The sequence below is a fragment of the Heloderma suspectum genome, chromosome 7 (assembly GCF_057233095.1).
Source record: "Heloderma suspectum isolate Gila_16-S chromosome 7, 16-S_ref, whole genome shotgun sequence".
Classification (NCBI taxonomy): domain Eukaryota; kingdom Metazoa; phylum Chordata; class Lepidosauria; order Squamata; family Helodermatidae; genus Heloderma; species Heloderma suspectum.
In genome coordinates, this window is record NC_139464.1 from 125340329 (window position 1) to 125357299 (window position 16971).

The 16971-nt window shown below is 46.3% G+C and overlaps 1 protein-coding gene across 1 annotated transcript in view; it reads left to right on the plus strand.

The window, feature by feature from the left end:
- Positions 1–16971, plus strand: part of VWF (von Willebrand factor) — a 273421-nt gene that overhangs the window by 52550 nt on the left and 203900 nt on the right. Inside the window, exons 11-13 of the mRNA XM_084811394.1 lie at positions 1816–1952; positions 2977–3112; positions 6220–6320. Of these exons, the coding sequence (XP_084667520.1) occupies positions 1816–1952; positions 2977–3112; positions 6220–6320 (374 nt within the window). The remainder of the gene's footprint in view (positions 1–1815; positions 1953–2976; positions 3113–6219; positions 6321–16971) is intronic.

The window sequence follows — 16971 nt, forward strand, 5'->3', positions numbered from 1 at the left end:
CCTGCTTTGTGTCCCCTTAAAGAATCCTATTTTTGGCTAGCTGCCTATTTTCCAATAATTTTGCTCTGGATATGGAATAAACCACCTTAATCCCTTTTGTTAAATGAGGCAATATATCGAAAGCAACATAACTTCAAACAACTGGAATTGTTTACTATAACTTCCTAACTGACTGGAAATGTATTGGCAGCCAGTGCAATTCCTTTAAGACTGGTGTTATGTGATCTTTACATGATGTTCCAGTCAGCAGCCTAGCTGCTGCATTTTGCATTAGCTGCAACTTCCAAGGTCTTCAAGGGCAGTCCACATAAAGTGCATTGCAGTAGTCTAATTGGGAAGTTAACAGCACGTGCACTACTGTGGCTAGGTTATCTCTGTCCAGGAAAGGCCATAGCTGGTGGATCAGCTGAAGCTAGCCCCAAATACTCCAGGCCATGGAGTCCACCTGGGGTCTAGTGACAGGGATGGATCTAGGAGTACTCTCAGGATATGCACCTGCTCCTTAAGAGGGAGTGCAACCCCATCCAGGACAGGTTGCGTACCCAGTTCCCCGACTTGGGAACCACTATGCACAGAGCTTCTGTCTTCTCAGGATTCAGCTTCAGTTTATTGGCCCTCATCCAGACTCTTACAGCCTTCAGACAATGGTCCAGCACCTTCACTGCCCAGCTGACTCCAACAACAATGAGAAGTAGAGCTGAGCATCATCAGCATACTGGTGACTCCCCACCTCCAAACTCCTAATGACCTCACCCAATGGCGTGAATAGAATAGAACCCTGTGGCACCCCATAGCTTAATAGCCATGAGGTAGAACAGGAATCCCCCACTCTATGGAGTCAGCCCCACAGGTTGGAGTGGAACCACTGTAGCACAGTGCCCCCAACTCCCATCCCGCAGAGCTGATCCAGTAAGACACCATGATCAATGGTATCAAAAGCCGCTGAGCGGTCCAATAAGTTCTACAGGGTAGCACTCCCCCTGTCTTTCACCCAGAGTAGGTGGTCAGTCAGAGCAACCAAGGCTGTTTCAGTGCTGTACCTTGACCTGAAACCAGACTGAAATGGGTCCAGATAATCAGTTTCCTGCAAGAACATCTGAAGCTGCCCAGGGGATATTAGTGAAGGGGCGATAGTTCTCACACTCCTCTGGGTCCAGGGGGGCCTCTTCAGGAGAGGGCGCACTACAGCCTCTTTCAAGGAGGCAGGAACCACCCCCTGGCAGAGCAAAGCATTTACCACATCCTGGACCTTCCCTTGTATATGGCAAGAAAAGGTTGGTTGTGGTGGGCCAGCTGCCTTTCAGGAAAGCTACTCCACCATTACAGATCCTCTCATTAAGTATCCCCCAATTTAGTATTTGAAGAACCCCAGGGATCCCCCAAACACAGTTTGAAAATTACTCCATATTCCAGGGCAGGATCACTGAAGTGAATTAAGCCCTGCATAGTGCCACAACCTCTTTAATGCTACTTTCAATAACTGAGATCTGTCATCCCAGGCAATGGTATATCCTTGGTACACCCATTTTAGAAGCTATCTTAGATTCCAACCTTAAATACTTTTATGTTTCAGTTCCACACATTTCAGTGGCATTCATTTATGAGTAAGTATGCCTTGACTTGCAGCCAGAGAGGAATAAGCTTGGAGACAAGCAACGCTGTGTGCATTGTCCAACCACTAAGAGTCAGGAATGTGTGTACGTTTACTTATTGCTTTTTTGTTTCACCTTAATAAGAGCAAGAGAGTCTGCTTTAGTCCGAAGTCATGTTGTTTGGTTTAGTTTGAAGTCAGCTTTTTTGTATTGTTCTTTTCAGGTGAATGCTCTGTCACTGGCCAGTCCCATTTCAAAAGCTTTGACAACAAACATTTCACCTTCACTGGCATCTGCCATTACCTGTTTGCTCGAGACTGTGCAACGAACTCATTTTCTGTCTTCATAGAGACTGTCCAAGTAAGAGCATCTTCCTTGCAAGAAAAAAATGAGGTCTCCTTTCTTGTGCGTGCATACCCTCTCTCTCTCTCTCTCTCTCTCTGTCTCCAAAAAGCCACCATTTTGACAAAGTGCTTAGCAGTGGGCAAACTACATGTTACAAAGATCATAGGGCTGCTCCTGAAAATAGCAGCCTCAACCCCCCTTCTATAATGTCTAGTACAAGCTACCCTGAGCCCTGTCTTTACTATGATGTGCTCCCCAGCCCAGCCCAGCCCAGCCCAGCCCAGCTGCAATCTATTGTGAAGTGGGGTAGGGAACTGCACATCATAATGACATCTGGACACAGGGAAATTGAACTAGATATTACAGAACGGCAAAGGGTAAATTGACATGAGTCTGCCATTTTCAGGGGAGTCTCATATTCTTTATAACATGTACTCCTGCTATGTAAGGTAAGTCTATAAATAGGGGGAATACAAGGCCTGAAAATAATACTTTCTGCAAATGAGCTGTGTGGGGTTTTGTGCATTTGATAACTCACTTTTATGTTACTTTTGGATAAATGCCAACACATGTACTTCTGCTCATGGAAACACTGGGCACGCCTACACAACACATTGATATGAGTTTTATTATACCACAGTAACTGTCATGGGTTTCCACCCAACCTCTCCCACCAAGTCATGAAAACTGTAGTTTGGTAATGGTGCTGACAGTTTCTCTGTTATTAATCTCTAGCACCTCAGAACAGCAGTTTCTGTTGGAAAAGGGAATGTCTGTTAAATCAATGTAAATAAGTGGGGTAAATATGCCCACACTCTCTCAGGCAAAGTGACATTTATTATGCTTGCTACTGACTGCTGGGCTGTTGTTTGGTCACAGAGGTGCACAAGTTAGCAGTAACAACATTGGCTGTGTATAGGTGGTATCTGAACCATTGTTAAAACAAGTTGGCAAGTGTATGATGTCCCAGCAACCGTGGAGTGAACCCACAGCTAAGTTGACAGAACAATGCTCATTTAACATCTTGATTTCTTTTTAGTGTGGTGATGATCCTGATGCAGTGTGTACCCATTCAGTCTCTGTTCAGCTCCAGGATGAGAACAGCATTGTTAAACTGAAACATGGTGGTGGCATCTCTTTGAATGGACAGGACATACAGATTCCTTTCATGCAAGGTGTGTCATGTTACTACAAGTACTTCAGATTAGGCAAGAACCTGTACTTTTCTGCATTTCTGAGGGGGAGGACCCATAGCTCAGTGGTAGAGCGCATGCTTTGCATACTGAGGATCCTGGGTTCAATCCCTGGCATCTCCAAAGTATCCCTGGCCTGCTCCAGTTGGACTCCTCCCCCACCCCACAGCGCTAACTGACACCCATGGCACTGTGGGGAAGAAGAAGGGGTGAGGGAGACAGGAGCAGGCAAAGGGAGCATCAGGGCAGGGCCTGCTCCAGTTGGACTGCCCCTCCTTTGGGAGATGAGAGGGGGGAACTGGGCCATCCCACCAGCCCTGCTGACAGTCTACCTCATTCTTTTTTCTCCCCTCCCCATCACCTTTTCCTTGTGTGTCGTGTCTTTTTTAGGTTGTAAGCCTGCGGGCAGGGACTGTCTTCTTTGTTCATTGATTGTGAGCCACTCCGGGAACCTTTTTTGACAAAGGAGTGGGATAAAAATACTATAAATAAATAAATAAATCTCAGGAAACTCCATGGTGGGAAAGACCATTGTCTGAAGTAGGGATGGAGCAGGATCCTGATTCTGTCCGGGAATCTGGCGGACCCCCCCTGCCTGCACCCCCAAGCCCTGTTTGCTGAACCTCTGCCCCCGCTCACCCCCTGCCCACACTTGCTGAGCAGCCCGCACTCACCCTGGCAGCCTCATCAAGTTCCGCTGTCACCATTTTTGAAAAATAAAATGGTGATTGCAAAAATGTACATATTTGCGTATGCATGAAAATTCACATTTTCTACAAATGTGCACATTTGTGTAACTGCGAAAATTCACATTTTCTGCGAATGTGAATATTGGTGAATCCGCAAAAATGCACATATTTGCAAACGTGCATATTCATACATTCGCAGATATGCAAATTTGCAAAAAATGCGAACTTTCGTGCACATGCAGGTATGCGCATTTTTGCAATCGCCATTTTATTTTTCAAAAAATGGCAACCGCGGAGCTTGGCAACGACACTGGGGTGAGTGTGGGCTGTTTGCCAAGCGCAGGAGTGGCTCAAGCACGGTCCGGGGACGGGCGAGTGGGGAAAGGGCTGGGAGGCCACCTGGAGAACCCAGACGGGGTAGGTGTGCACATCCCTAGTCTGTTGTCCTTAGAAGCTCTTGTTAGTTGGAGTAGATCAGATTTTTCAAATTTGTACATAGTTGTCAGGTATTATAAAAAAGCATTTAGCAAAAGATACTAGGTATCAACAGGAAGATAGCATATTTACAGCTGAAATACACAGTACAGTGTTAGAAGGATCAATGGCTTGACTCTGTAGAAGGCACCTTACATTCACTAAAGTCAAGCATAAGCCTGGTTGAATGGTACTGAATTCTAACAGTGACTGCATTTGCATGACACACTAACTCCTGATGGGTTGTTTGCTTGAACTCCTCGACCCCATGGTGGGTTGGCGTGTCATGTGAACCCGGACCGGTTTCATCAGGGTGGCTTGTTTTTCTCACACAAGCCACCCTGATGACCCATGGTCTGATCTAGGAGTTGTTTAACCCATAGCGGGTTGGTGTATTGTCCGAACCTGGACATTTCAACCCACCACGGGTAAAGGGCATCAGGTAGCAAGCCGCTCCACAAGAATGGCAAAAATCCCCCCCCCCGCTTTTCCTGTGTGTGGTCACAGTCACTTTTCATGGTTGTGGCCAAGCTGCTGCCAGCGCCCCTCCCCCTGCCAGTGGTGGCCTCTCCACGTGCCCAAGTGGCGCTCTGGAGGGCTCCTGCTGGCCCCTCGGCTCCTGCCAAGCCCCTCAACCCCACTCTAGCCGCAACCCTAATTGCAGTTGGAGCCTTTAAAAAAAAATTGCACAAAAATGGGGCCAGGAAATGAGACTCTTTTTCAAGCGGAGCCACACGTCCCCCTCATTTCCAGTAGCCACACTGGAGTCTGGCAGCTCCTTTCACAGCAGTCAAACTCTGGTGCAGCTAACAGAAAACAAATGGAAAGGGGTGAAATGCACTTTTATATGAAAATGGGTGCTGCCGACTTGGGGTGGGGTGGACTAGAAGGGGGTCACCCCCTAGAGTTGGGGCAAGGCTTTAAATCCTGGGGGTCACTCTGCTAACTGGGTGATCTTGAGGACTTTCCCCACATGTTAGTTCTGAAGATCACCCAGTTACCCAAGTGATCTCAGGGCTTTAAAGTATCACCCCGACCCCTGGGGATCCCCTCCTTCTAGTGCATCCCTCCCCAAGTCTGCAGCACCCCATTTTCATATAGTGCACACCACCCTGTTTCCCTCTCGCAAATGGAGTAACTCCTTCTGTCAAACTAGAAGCCGTAGGTTTGCTTAGGAGAGAAAAAGGCGTGCCCTCAAAACAGGTGGCTGGGGACTCGGGCAAGTGGGGATGCCTAGCAGGGCACCCCCAAGGTTCAGGGCAATGCCCTGGGGAGACCCTTGCTAGGGGGTGACCTACACCCCGTTTTCCCACTTGTCAGCTGAGCAAAGCTATCAAAACAGCCTTGCTACAGTGTAGCCCTGACTGTTCCGTTGTATGTGTGACATACAAGGGAGCAGCCAAGGGAAGCCTCTACATTTTGGAGACTCACCATTGAGCAAGTGCGCAACTGTGAATAGCTGAATCACCCCCCTCCAATGAACGGGCCATTTGCGCCCCTAAAATGGGGTTGGGAAAATGCAAAAAAAATTCCCAGCTCCATTTCCCCCCTCAAAAGGTTAAAAAAAAAAAAAGTCTTAAACCGCAGTCGGGAGTGGGGACGGGAGCTTGGTGGCAGCTGTCCTGTCCTTTGACAAAGAGCTGCTCAGCTGAGCGTGAGTTCGATACAGTTCCCTCCTTACCTGGAGCACAGGGATGGCACACAGGAAACCAGTGCTTCAGCTCTGTCCAGCATCCCTGCTTGTGGAAGGAGCCCTGTTGTGCGCTATACAAGCAGAGCAGAGCTACATGCTATGTGGGTCGCATAATGTATAGCTCATCTCTTAGGTAACGATCTGTAAACAGCTTAGTCTGATTTTCCAGATTTTATTCATATTGTCTGTTTCCAGTCCCCATCCATCTGTAAGAAGCCTATTGGTTTTTCCAGGTGTTCTCCGTATCCAACACACTGTGATGTCTGCAGTTCGCCTCAGCTATAGGGAGAATATGCAGATTGACTGGGATGGGCATGGAACTCTTATGATGAAGGTATGATTTCTTCTTCTTTCATCCATGACTTACATAGATTGTTTTTCTAAGAAAACACCATTATTGCATGTTGGAAATTCTAGATTTTCTTTTCTGTTAACCCTCAGAGTAAAACACTGGCCCTTTTGTTTTCTAGAAATTCAAATATTTGCATTGTAGGACTGCTTAGGGCTTATTTACTTTCCATGCTTTGATGGAAAGTAAATAAGCATACCATCAGGGACCCTGGGGCTTGAACCCAGTCTGAGTCCGGGACCTAGCTTGGAAAACTACTGTGACTGTGCATATTTATGTCCTGGAGCTCTCTTTGGGCATCTCTACACCAGCCTAAAATCTTGCATTTAAAATGGGGCTTTCTGCTTCTGTTTTAAATGCACGATCTCAACTGACTCCCTTTACACATGCTTCCTTCCCCCCTCCTTCCCCTTCCGCCCTCCTTCCACCTGTATCTGAGTCTTCCATTATCTTTCATTGATCTCGCTCCTCTTCTTGCCACTTTCCCTCTTTTCATGGAGGAAACTGAAGCGGAACACAACAGGGTAATTTGATAGCTCATTATCTGCGATCTATTTAAAGGCGGAACAAAGGGCATTTACTGCAGGAGACACCCTGGAGAGTCACAGCGTCATGTAAAGAGCCCGCAAACTTCCATGAAGGGGCAATCTCAATCGCAGGATAAAAGTTCAGTGTGAAGGAGCCCTTTGGGTTCCAAGGGCAATAGGGCTGTGCAGTGACTGCCCCTGCAGTTGGCAGGCGGTACAAAGCCTCTGGATCGGCCTGGTATAAATAGCTGCACCTGCTGCATGCCTGGCTGAGCAGTCGAGCAAAACCTGCTGCACCTCAGACTCTTCTTTTTGGCAGGTGCCATGCACACACTGTTTTCCAGAAAGCTGTACTTCAACCTGCCAGTGCCTTTGGGCTTTGAGTATCTCCATTTAGGTTAATAGCAGTTTGGTTCCAGAGCTGCGATATCTTTTTTTTTGCCTTAGGCCTCATCTCCGGAGTGCATATTTTAATATTTTGCATTGGCATTCATACTAGTGCTGGAGTAAAGTGGTGTGTTTTTTTGGCACTTTCAGGGGAGATGGGGGGCAAAACTCCTCCCTGAAGACTGTACAAATCTTTGTGGATGGTAGGGGGGATTTGCTGTGTTTTTAGGGGTGTGGGGGTGTACTTATATTTTGATGAGGGTGGCTGAGCCTTCCCCCACCCCAATTTTAACTAGCAAACCCAGCCGCTGCTCACTTTGCTGCCATGGGGGCAGCCAAATTTCCCTTCAAAGAATTCCCATGGAAATGACTGCATTGAAAGTGCAAAGCTTACAGAGACCGGTTTGCGAAGGCCTCCTAGACAGTTCATGGCAGAGAGGAGACTGAATCCCGGACTTTTATTTTCCACAGTTAACAGCCTGATCCTGTGCATAATTACTCAGAAGTAAGTCCTTCCAAATTCAATGGGATTTGCTTTTAGACAAATCTGCATAGGATTAAGCCCATCTCTGCTCCTAGGAGTAAGTCCCATTGAATGCAGAGGGATTTCCTTCCAAGGAAACATGCATAGGTTTGGGCTCTTAGGGCAAAACTACACATGTTGCTCAATCATTTTGTTTGATAAAAGGCAGCCGTGGAAGCAACAAACTAAATCAGGAAACCAGCTCTCTGTGTTTGTGTTGCTAACACTTTTTCCCACTCCTGTTTTTCCCATGAAAGACCGAGCCCTCTGCTGTCTTTTGCCCTGCAAGGGAAAAGATACCAGGCACTAGAATCTTTTCCCTTGTAGGGCAAATTGCTGTTTGGGCTAGGTAGGGCTTTTAGCAGAAAAACAGCACAAGAGGAAAGGGTGAAAGCCTCTCAGTTTAGCTTACAGCTTCCAAGACTGCATTTGGTCAAACGAACAAAAAAAAAGTTGCCTTAATTAGTCCCGTAGCCTTTACAGTGTAGAGCCTGCACCACAGGTGGGAACCGTTTTTGGCCGAATGGCCACATTCCTTCATGAGAAACCTGCTGGGGGAAGGAGGTGGGGCACATGCCAGCAGTGGGCAGGGCCAGAGCCAAAGTGGGCAGGGCCAGAGCCAAAGTGGGCAGGGCCAGAGCCACCCACACTCTTTCTCACATGCGCGCACACACATTCAATTCCCTTCCTTCCTTCCTTCCTTCCTTCCTTCCTTCCTTCCTTCCTTCTCATTCTCCCTCCCTCTCTCCCTCCTTTTCCATTCACTCTTTCTCTCTATCCCCTGCTCTCTCTCAGTGTGTGTCCATGTGTGTATGTGTGTGTGTGTCTTCTCTGTCCCTTTCTCTTCCCCCCCTTCTCTCTGTCCTCTTCTCCCTCTCGGTGTGTTTTCCTTTGTTTCTCTTTCCTCCCTCCTCTCCCTCTCTCTGTCCCTTTGTCTCTCTCTGTTCCCTTCTCTCTCTCTCTCTCTCTTTGTGCCCCCTTCTCTTTCTCAGTGGGTCCCCCTCCCCCCATCTCTCCGCCCTCTTCGCTCTCTCTTTTTTGTCCCCACTTCCCTTCCCAGCTGCCTCCTCTCCTTGGCCTTGCATCCCCTCACAGCAGTGGAAGCTTAATTGTTCCATGGGGTGTGTGTGTGTGATGGGGGTGGGTTGGTGGGTCATCCCAGTGCATGGGGAGGAGAGGGTTAGCCTTCCCTTCTGAGCTGCAGCTTTGTCCAACTTGCTCCTTGTCTGAAAGCACCCCCTGTCTTCATGCAACATGTTGACATATTGTTTGGAGTGTTGCTGAATGTGCCCCAACCTGTTGTTCTCTGCTACTGAGAAAAACGCTTGCTTCCCCATCCTTTGTATGTTTTCTTGGAAGTATGTCTCATGGAATTCAAGCAGACTTGTGGCAGTTCAGGGGTCACCTGGACACAGTAATTCACACCCTGGTAACCTCCTGGTTAGAGTATTGTAATATGCTCTACATGGGGCTGCCCTTGAAGATGCAGCTTATGAGACTGCATCTTGTGCAAAATGCAGTCACATGGATATTGATGGGTTCAGCTGTGTGAGACTATGAGCATCTCTACACCAGCCTAAAGTCCCACATTTAAAACAGGGCTTTCTGCGTCCATTTTAAATGCAGGATCACAACGGACTCCCTTTACACATGCTTCCTCCCCCTTATCTGAATCTTCCATACGTTGCCTTGGTCTCACTCCTCTTATTGCGGCTTTTCCTTTTTCATGGAGGGGACTCTAGTGGAACTCAAGTGCTGTAATTTGATAGCTCATTATCTCTGATCTTTTAAAAAATGGAATAAAGGGCATTTAGTGCAGGAGACGCTCTGGGGGTTAACTACATCATCTAAAGGGCCCGCAAACTTCTGTGGGTGAGCCATCTCAATAGCAGGATAAAAGCTCCATGGGAACTTGGGAAGAAGCCCCGTGCCACACCAGTCCTTAAAGCAGGTGTGGGCAACATGCCCCCTGCTGGCCCCTGGTGCTGCCTCTGTGTCTGGTAGGGGGAATCAGTGGTTTTAGCACTATGAAGTGCTAAAAGGGTCCAGCTGAGCTTGTTCTCAAGCTAAATTGGTCCCTTTTGTTGCTCCATATTGACCCCCCCCCCAATTGCCCATCCCTGCCTTAAAGAGTTGCATTGGCTGCCTATTTGTCATGGGGCGCAATTTAAGGTGCTGGTTTTGATGTTTAAAGCTGCAAATGGCTTAGGACATGGCTACCCAAAGGAGCACCCCTCCCTGTATCATCTTGCCTGTGAACTGAGATCCACTGGCGCGTCCCTTTTGGTTATACCGTCACCTGACAAAGTCCAGACTTCCAGAACTCATAATAGGGCTTTCTCAGCAGTTGTGCTCTGACTATGGAATCACAGCTGTTTTTAGCTCCTGGTGCCAGGAGAAAACAATATTTTTTTCAACAGGCTTTTTGATTAGATGGGAGGTTTGCATCGAGGTAGTTGATGGGTACTGCACATGCAATTTTTGATACTGATCGGTTGCTGCGTATTTGTATTGGTTGTATTGGTTTTGTCAAATATACACAAATAGACCTGAGGTTGTTTTGTGTTGAAGGGTGGGATGCATGTTTTATAAACAAACAGATAGAAGTGTGGATATGACTGTAGACCTGATGGTAAAATGCTACTTACGGCTCACTGGAAGCAAGTCTAATTGAGTTCAGTATCCCAGGTAAGTGGGGATAGGACCGCAGTCTTAAACTGGGTTTGGATGACACAATAAACCCATGATGAATTAAATAAGCCACCATGGCTAATTTAACCCAGTAGTGGTTATTGTGATGTCTGTTGGGAATTTTAAAATCTGCAATGGCTTATTTGATCAAAATAAGCCACTCTGATAACCCACAGTCTGCAGCAAGGGTTAGTTAACCCACTGTGGGTTATCGTGTTGTCTGGCAGCGCTCACCGTGCCTTATTCTGATCACGTACAGAGTTGGCTGACAAAAGCAGCCAAAACGGCTACGGCCACTCTGCTGCAGCTTGCAGAGCCCCTTTTCCGAGATTTAACAAGCAGCCCAGGGACAACCGCAACCAAACACACACAGCCTTCCCTGATACTGCGCTACAGTTGCAAAATGACAGCTCTCCCAGAGTACAACGATAGCATAACCCGCTACAACATACACAATGACAGGCTTCCCTGATGGCTACTTTTAACTGCCAAGTTAATGGCTAAGTTAACTTTTAACTTAGAAGATGGGGGGGAAATATGGGAACCGGGAAAGAACTGCTCACTTTTCCATGAAGAAGCAAAATCGCACAATTATCCACTACAGCATCTGGAGGCTTCCCATGAAGTCACCCCACCTGTGCAATTTTGCCCCATTCCAGCAAACTGTCAGGGAGTTATAGTTCCACCCCCTTTTCCTTCGCTGGTCACTTTTCCATGAAGAAGCGAAATGGCAGTGGCGGGGGGGGGGGATTAGTGCATTGCTCTGCCAGCAATGTTGGGTGGGAGGGGGGGAATGCGCAACTCCACTATTTTGACAGAATAAAGGCTTCTTGCCCACGGGGGGGGCTTTTGTGCAATTTTGCTTTAGTGCTAAAGCAAACAGAAGCGGCTCTGCAAACAACGACTGGGCATGTGTGTGTGAAATGCTATTGTCATCCATTTGGGACAATAAAGGTGCCTATGCCAGCAATAGCTGGGGTGGGGGAATGCACAATTGAGGGGTTTGTCCCAATCCTGCATTCTCCCAAGGGAATTATTTGTGCCACCCCCTTTTGGGTGCAACCAGGATTTTCCCTCCTCTGGGGTAATTGTGCAGGGTTTTGATGGTGCATTGGGTGCCTCCCAACTAGGGGAGGCTGTGTATGACGTTTGGTCCCGATCCTGCAAACTTCCAGGGCGATAAAACCCCCTGCCCCTTGTCTGGGTGATGCTGGAAGCGCTGAATTAAGCCCCTGTACTTCACCTCACTCCTCTCCCCTCTCACTGTGATATTGTGGAAGGTTAAAACAGGCTGCTGCGAAGTTGTGAATGGGCGAAATAGCGCCACTACTTGGGCTGGATGACTGTAGCGGGACAGGGGGCGGGGTGGTGGTGGTGGATAGGTCAGATTAGGCACAGTAGCTTAATAAACTACACACAGTAATTTATTAGCCCGGATGTGTGGTAGGGCGTGGTGGACTATTTCAAAAATAAACTACCATGGCTTAAAGTGACAGCTGAACACGGCCTTAGTTGCATTCTTGATCAATATATGGGGAAAGCTGTTTAACATGATCCATCCTCCTCTGTGTCCCACCAGTACAAGACATACTGTATGGTGGGACGTGGGAGAGAGCCTTCTCTGCTGTGGCACCCCGGTTGTGGAATGCCCTCCCCTTGGAGGCCTGATTGGCGCAGACATTGGTCTTGTTTCACACCAAGTAAAAACATGGCTTTTTACCAAAGCCTTTGAGGGCTAAATGCATTCCCTAGCACATTGTTTTCCCTGTTTTATTGTTTTAGATTTTAACCGGTTTTAGCTTGTTTAATAGTTTATATAAACACCTATGTTTTAGGTGTTTATATTATTTATTGTTTTATACTGTTTAAATTGATTTTATCTGTATGTCGCTCTGAGATCTTAATGATATAGGGTGGGATAGAAATGTTTTAAATAAATTAATTAATTGTTGTAAGGCAATGGATTACCTTTTTTTTTTAATACATAAATAAACAGTACAAGTGTAATGACTAGAACTCTTAACTGAGCACAGCTTATTTTTGTGTTATAAAGAAGTCAGAACTAAGGATGTATTCATGCAAAATGGTCCACTCCACCCACAAATACTACTTTCCTACCCATCACCTTATAGTGGTATAGTATATAGATCGGTACATGTAACAGCTGGTGTAGTGTCTAGGAAGGCCAAAACGACAAGACTCGGGACACACTGATCAGCTGTCCTGATGTTTTAATTTTTACCTAAAGCAGGGCACAAAGGGTGTGTGTGTTCTGCAGATGTGAATGGAGGAGCAGCAGCATTGTGACCATTGGGGTGTTTAACCCTTCGCTTCTTGTGCCATTTCTCTGATCTAAATCTCTTCCCCCCGACCCTCCCTGCTACTTGCCCCAGTAGGGAAAACATATATTTCCTAAGTGGAGGGCTAAGAGAAGCTTTGAGAAGGTGGGAGAATTACACTGGGGAAAAGCAACTACTTTGATCAAATTTGGAGCGCCTCTTGGAAGATTTTAGGCTAAAATGAAAACATTGGGAGATCTGATCATGAGCTGAGCAGAGATGGTAGATGGTGTCAGAAAGGTGTCACAACAGGTTATTTCAGGCTTGGTGTCAGTTGCGTTTTCATGTTTTATTGTTTGTTGACAAAATAATACCTTTGTTGAGCATGTAGGGCTACATGCATAGCTGTAGCCCATGTTCATGATGAACAGACTGAAAGCAAACAGGTTTCCCAGACGCTTGTCCACAACTGCAAGAATTACCCGACTTAGCAGGAGGCAAAGTCAGGCATACTCTCCGAGTGTAATGAATGTAAGGATTTTCCTGCTGGATCAGGCTAAGGCCCATCAGGCCCAGCCTTTTGTTTCCAGTGGTGGTCAGCTAGATGCTTCTGAGGTCCACAGGCAGCAGGTATGAAGGCAGCCCCCCCCCCCCCCGCCGCTGTTGTTTCTCAGCAATGCATATTCAGAGGTACATTGCCTCTGAATATGCAAAGGGAACATGGAGGTTCCCTTTAGCTGTCATGTATAAGCCTCATTAATGGTCTTATTCTCTTATAGCTTTGTCGATTCCTTTTGGAAATCCATCTAAAGTAGAGGCCAATGCAACATCTTGTGGTCACTTGCAGCGCAGTCCTGTGCCTGTCTGTGGGCAGGGGAAAGGGATGGAAGGAAGTTTAAAGGCCTTCTCTTCAATGCAGTTCGAGTTAAATAGCACAACGCCATGTATTTTAAGATAATTTGCTAAGGTTACTTTTTAAAATACCTTATAATTATAGTGATGGTAGTCAAGTGCCTTAAACATAAGCAGGAGAGTTCTTGCCTTTAGCATGCTGCATACCTATTACCTCATGTAATCATTTATAACTATAGTTGCTCTGTGTGTAAAACCAGTTGTTGCCTAGAAATGCAAATGCTCCTGAGGGGTAATGTGGTCTGAAACCCCTCCAAATCTCACCTCTGGTTCAGGGGTCAGTAGGAGGTAGATTGTGGTCTACTTTTGGACTACTGCCAGATTTCCAGTGGACACGCTTGTGGCTTGCTGCTTGCTGGGATTTTTTGTGTAAAGAACACTAGCCCAAGTAGCCTTGGATTAATTCAAGCAGGCATTTCTTATGTTTTTAAACAAAGATCATTTAATACTCATGATCGCTTGACACAGATTAGTTGCACTTTAGCAGTTAGGACAAGCTGAGTATGCATTCCGCCTCTGTAAAGTAAGATACATCAGTGAGCCAGGGAGATTCTGATTTTTAAAAAATCACGTAAGATCAAAGTAATGAATGGCTTTTCCCCTACATTTTTAGTTTCCTGTTTGATGTATCCAGGCTCCAGACTATGTCACCCCAGCCAGCATCTTGCAGTTTTCTACTTCAAACCTCTTATCATAGTAATAATACTAAAACTGTAGTACATTTCCAATTCCTGTTTTAAATCTTTTCCATTGTCTTTTTAAATTGTTCTGTTCCCTTCCATCTACTCATTAAACATCAACTTATTGTTGCTTTTGGAGCACTCAAAAATAATTTATGTCACACACGCAGAATGAGCTAATTTGTCAAACATTTAGACAATTGGGGGAAGTGATCCACTCCCAGTGATTTGGGCAGACATTTCTGATAATTATTGCTACATTCCTGGAGAATGGCATCTTTTCCCTACTCTTTGGCCTTTTAAACATTTGTGGTGTGAATTCATGATTTGGTCATCACCCACCATTTTCAACAAATCAATTTAGAACTACATGGGAAACATTAGAAGAGGGAGATTATAAAGTTGGGCACTTTTTGAAATTCCCAGTAGAACTACCAAAGTGCTTAACTTGGGTTGGATTACAAAATTATTTAGAGCTTATATACTTCTTTTTCCCATACTCAGGGGCAGTTGACAGCTGTAATATAATACTGAAATATTAAGATTCAGTATTATATTGAAATCAGTAAGGTTTGAAAGTGCTTAACTTTGGCTGGATTGCACTCTGGCACCACAATCCTGTATTACTGTGAAGTGAGTTCCACTGAGTTCCACTGAGCTTACTCCCAGGTAAGAGCACATAAGATTGCAGCCTAAATAAATGGAGTAAATAGGGTCCTGCTGAATTGGAGCCTAACAGTGCAATCCTATGCATATTGGCAGTGATTCCTATTAAGTTCAGTGGAACTTACTCCCAGGTAATTGTGTATAGGATTGCATCTTAAGTGTGTATTCTTTGGAACACTGGATACATGGGGTGTGGATGTGTACTCAGAGCATCGAGCTCTTGGGGAACAAGTTGATTTGTTTGAGACAAAGGTCGCTGACCTGGGGAAGTTGGGAGAGGTAAGTAGACAAACCTTCAGGGACATTGTAGGGAGGTCCCACTGCTGTGATGATAGCTGTAATAATACTAGAACTTGCAGTGACACAATGAAACTGATTGGCAGGAGATTCAGGACAGTCAAAATGAGGTACTTCTATACACAATACTATAATTAATGTATGGAATTTGCTGCTGCCAGTTGTGGTGAAAGCTACATGCCTAGATGGCTTTAAAAGGGGTGAGAAAAACTCATGGAGGAGAGCTTTATTGACAGATAGTGGCTAAATGGAACCATGTTCAGAGGCTCTATAACCTTGATTACCAGTTGCCGGGGGACAAACAATAGGGGAGTGATGTTTGTTTATTTCAAATATTTTGTCCATCCTTCTAATACATTATTTTCCTCCATGCATTGCTTGTGGGCTTTACAGAGGCATCTGGCTGGCCACTATTTGAAGCAGGATTCTGGAGTGCATGGACCTTGCTCTGATCCAGCAAGTCCCCTCTTCTGTTCTCTGGGGATTTCATCCATCAGCCACTGAAACCAACATCTATGAAGTTGACTCGTTTCAAATTGAACTAGTTTAATCTTTATATATTCTTTCTTATCAGAATAATCTTTTCACAGCATATTTTGGTGCAAAGTGCATTATCTCAGTAACCTTTTAAACGGCTCTGGAAGGTAGACCAGCATTGCTGTCCCTTTATTGCAGGTGTGGGGCTTAGGCAGGGAAAAAAGCAGCTTGCTGAAAGCCACCCAGTGAGTTAATGGTGGCGCTGACAATTGCGTCACTGCCCTCCTCAGACGTAAAGCCATTATGCTATGCTAGATCTCAGTTCTAATCCACTTTAGGTATAAATGGCCATCTTAAAAGTCTTGTGTAGAACCTTTGCTGTAATAGTTACTTCATGATGAAGCAGTAGATGAATCTCAGTAATGACCTCCTTTCTTCACTAAGGTTTCTGATACTTTCAGAAGTGATGGGGCACATATGGAATGGTCACATGGGCAAGCCCATGACCTGTGCCTGCCATCGTGCCACTTCTGCAGGTCTTAAGATTGTAAGCCTGAGGGCAGTAATGGTGACCTTAATCAGAGACGCAGCGCAATGTGGGTTGGCTCATGGTCCCCCCCCCCCCGTTTATTCATAAGCACCCTTAGGGAGCAATCCTATGGCCACTAGACACTGTCTAGAGGGCCATAGGATTTTTCAGTTTCTGGACAAAGGTTGGAGCCAGGGCTCCAAATGCGGTTCCCAGAAACCACACTCCCCGCTCCCTCATAGCTGGTGCAGTTCTCTACTCTACTCTGTGCTTGGAAATAGAGTGTGGAGATGGGGAACAGGGGGCGGTCCCGGGGGCAGGGAGGGGGGAGACTGCGGGAGCCACTTTACGTAGCTTCCTTGTGCTGCACGGCCTCCTTCCTTCCCCCTCCCCAAAGCTGTGGCGAGACAGCTGAAATCAGCCATCCAGCCAAGAATGCAGGGCAGCTGGAGCATGGAGGCAAGGGTCACCTCCATGCTCCGGCCGCTCTGCATTGCGTCCTCGGCAGCCTCCCACATCGGAGGCTGCTGGCTGTCTCAACAGGATTGCACCCTTAATTTGTCTTTTGGATTGTGACCAAAAAACAACAAAAGGGACACAGACTGGTCACACAGGTGCCACTTTATTTTGTGTCCAAGTTGCCCAAAGTATCGGAGAATACCTCCTTC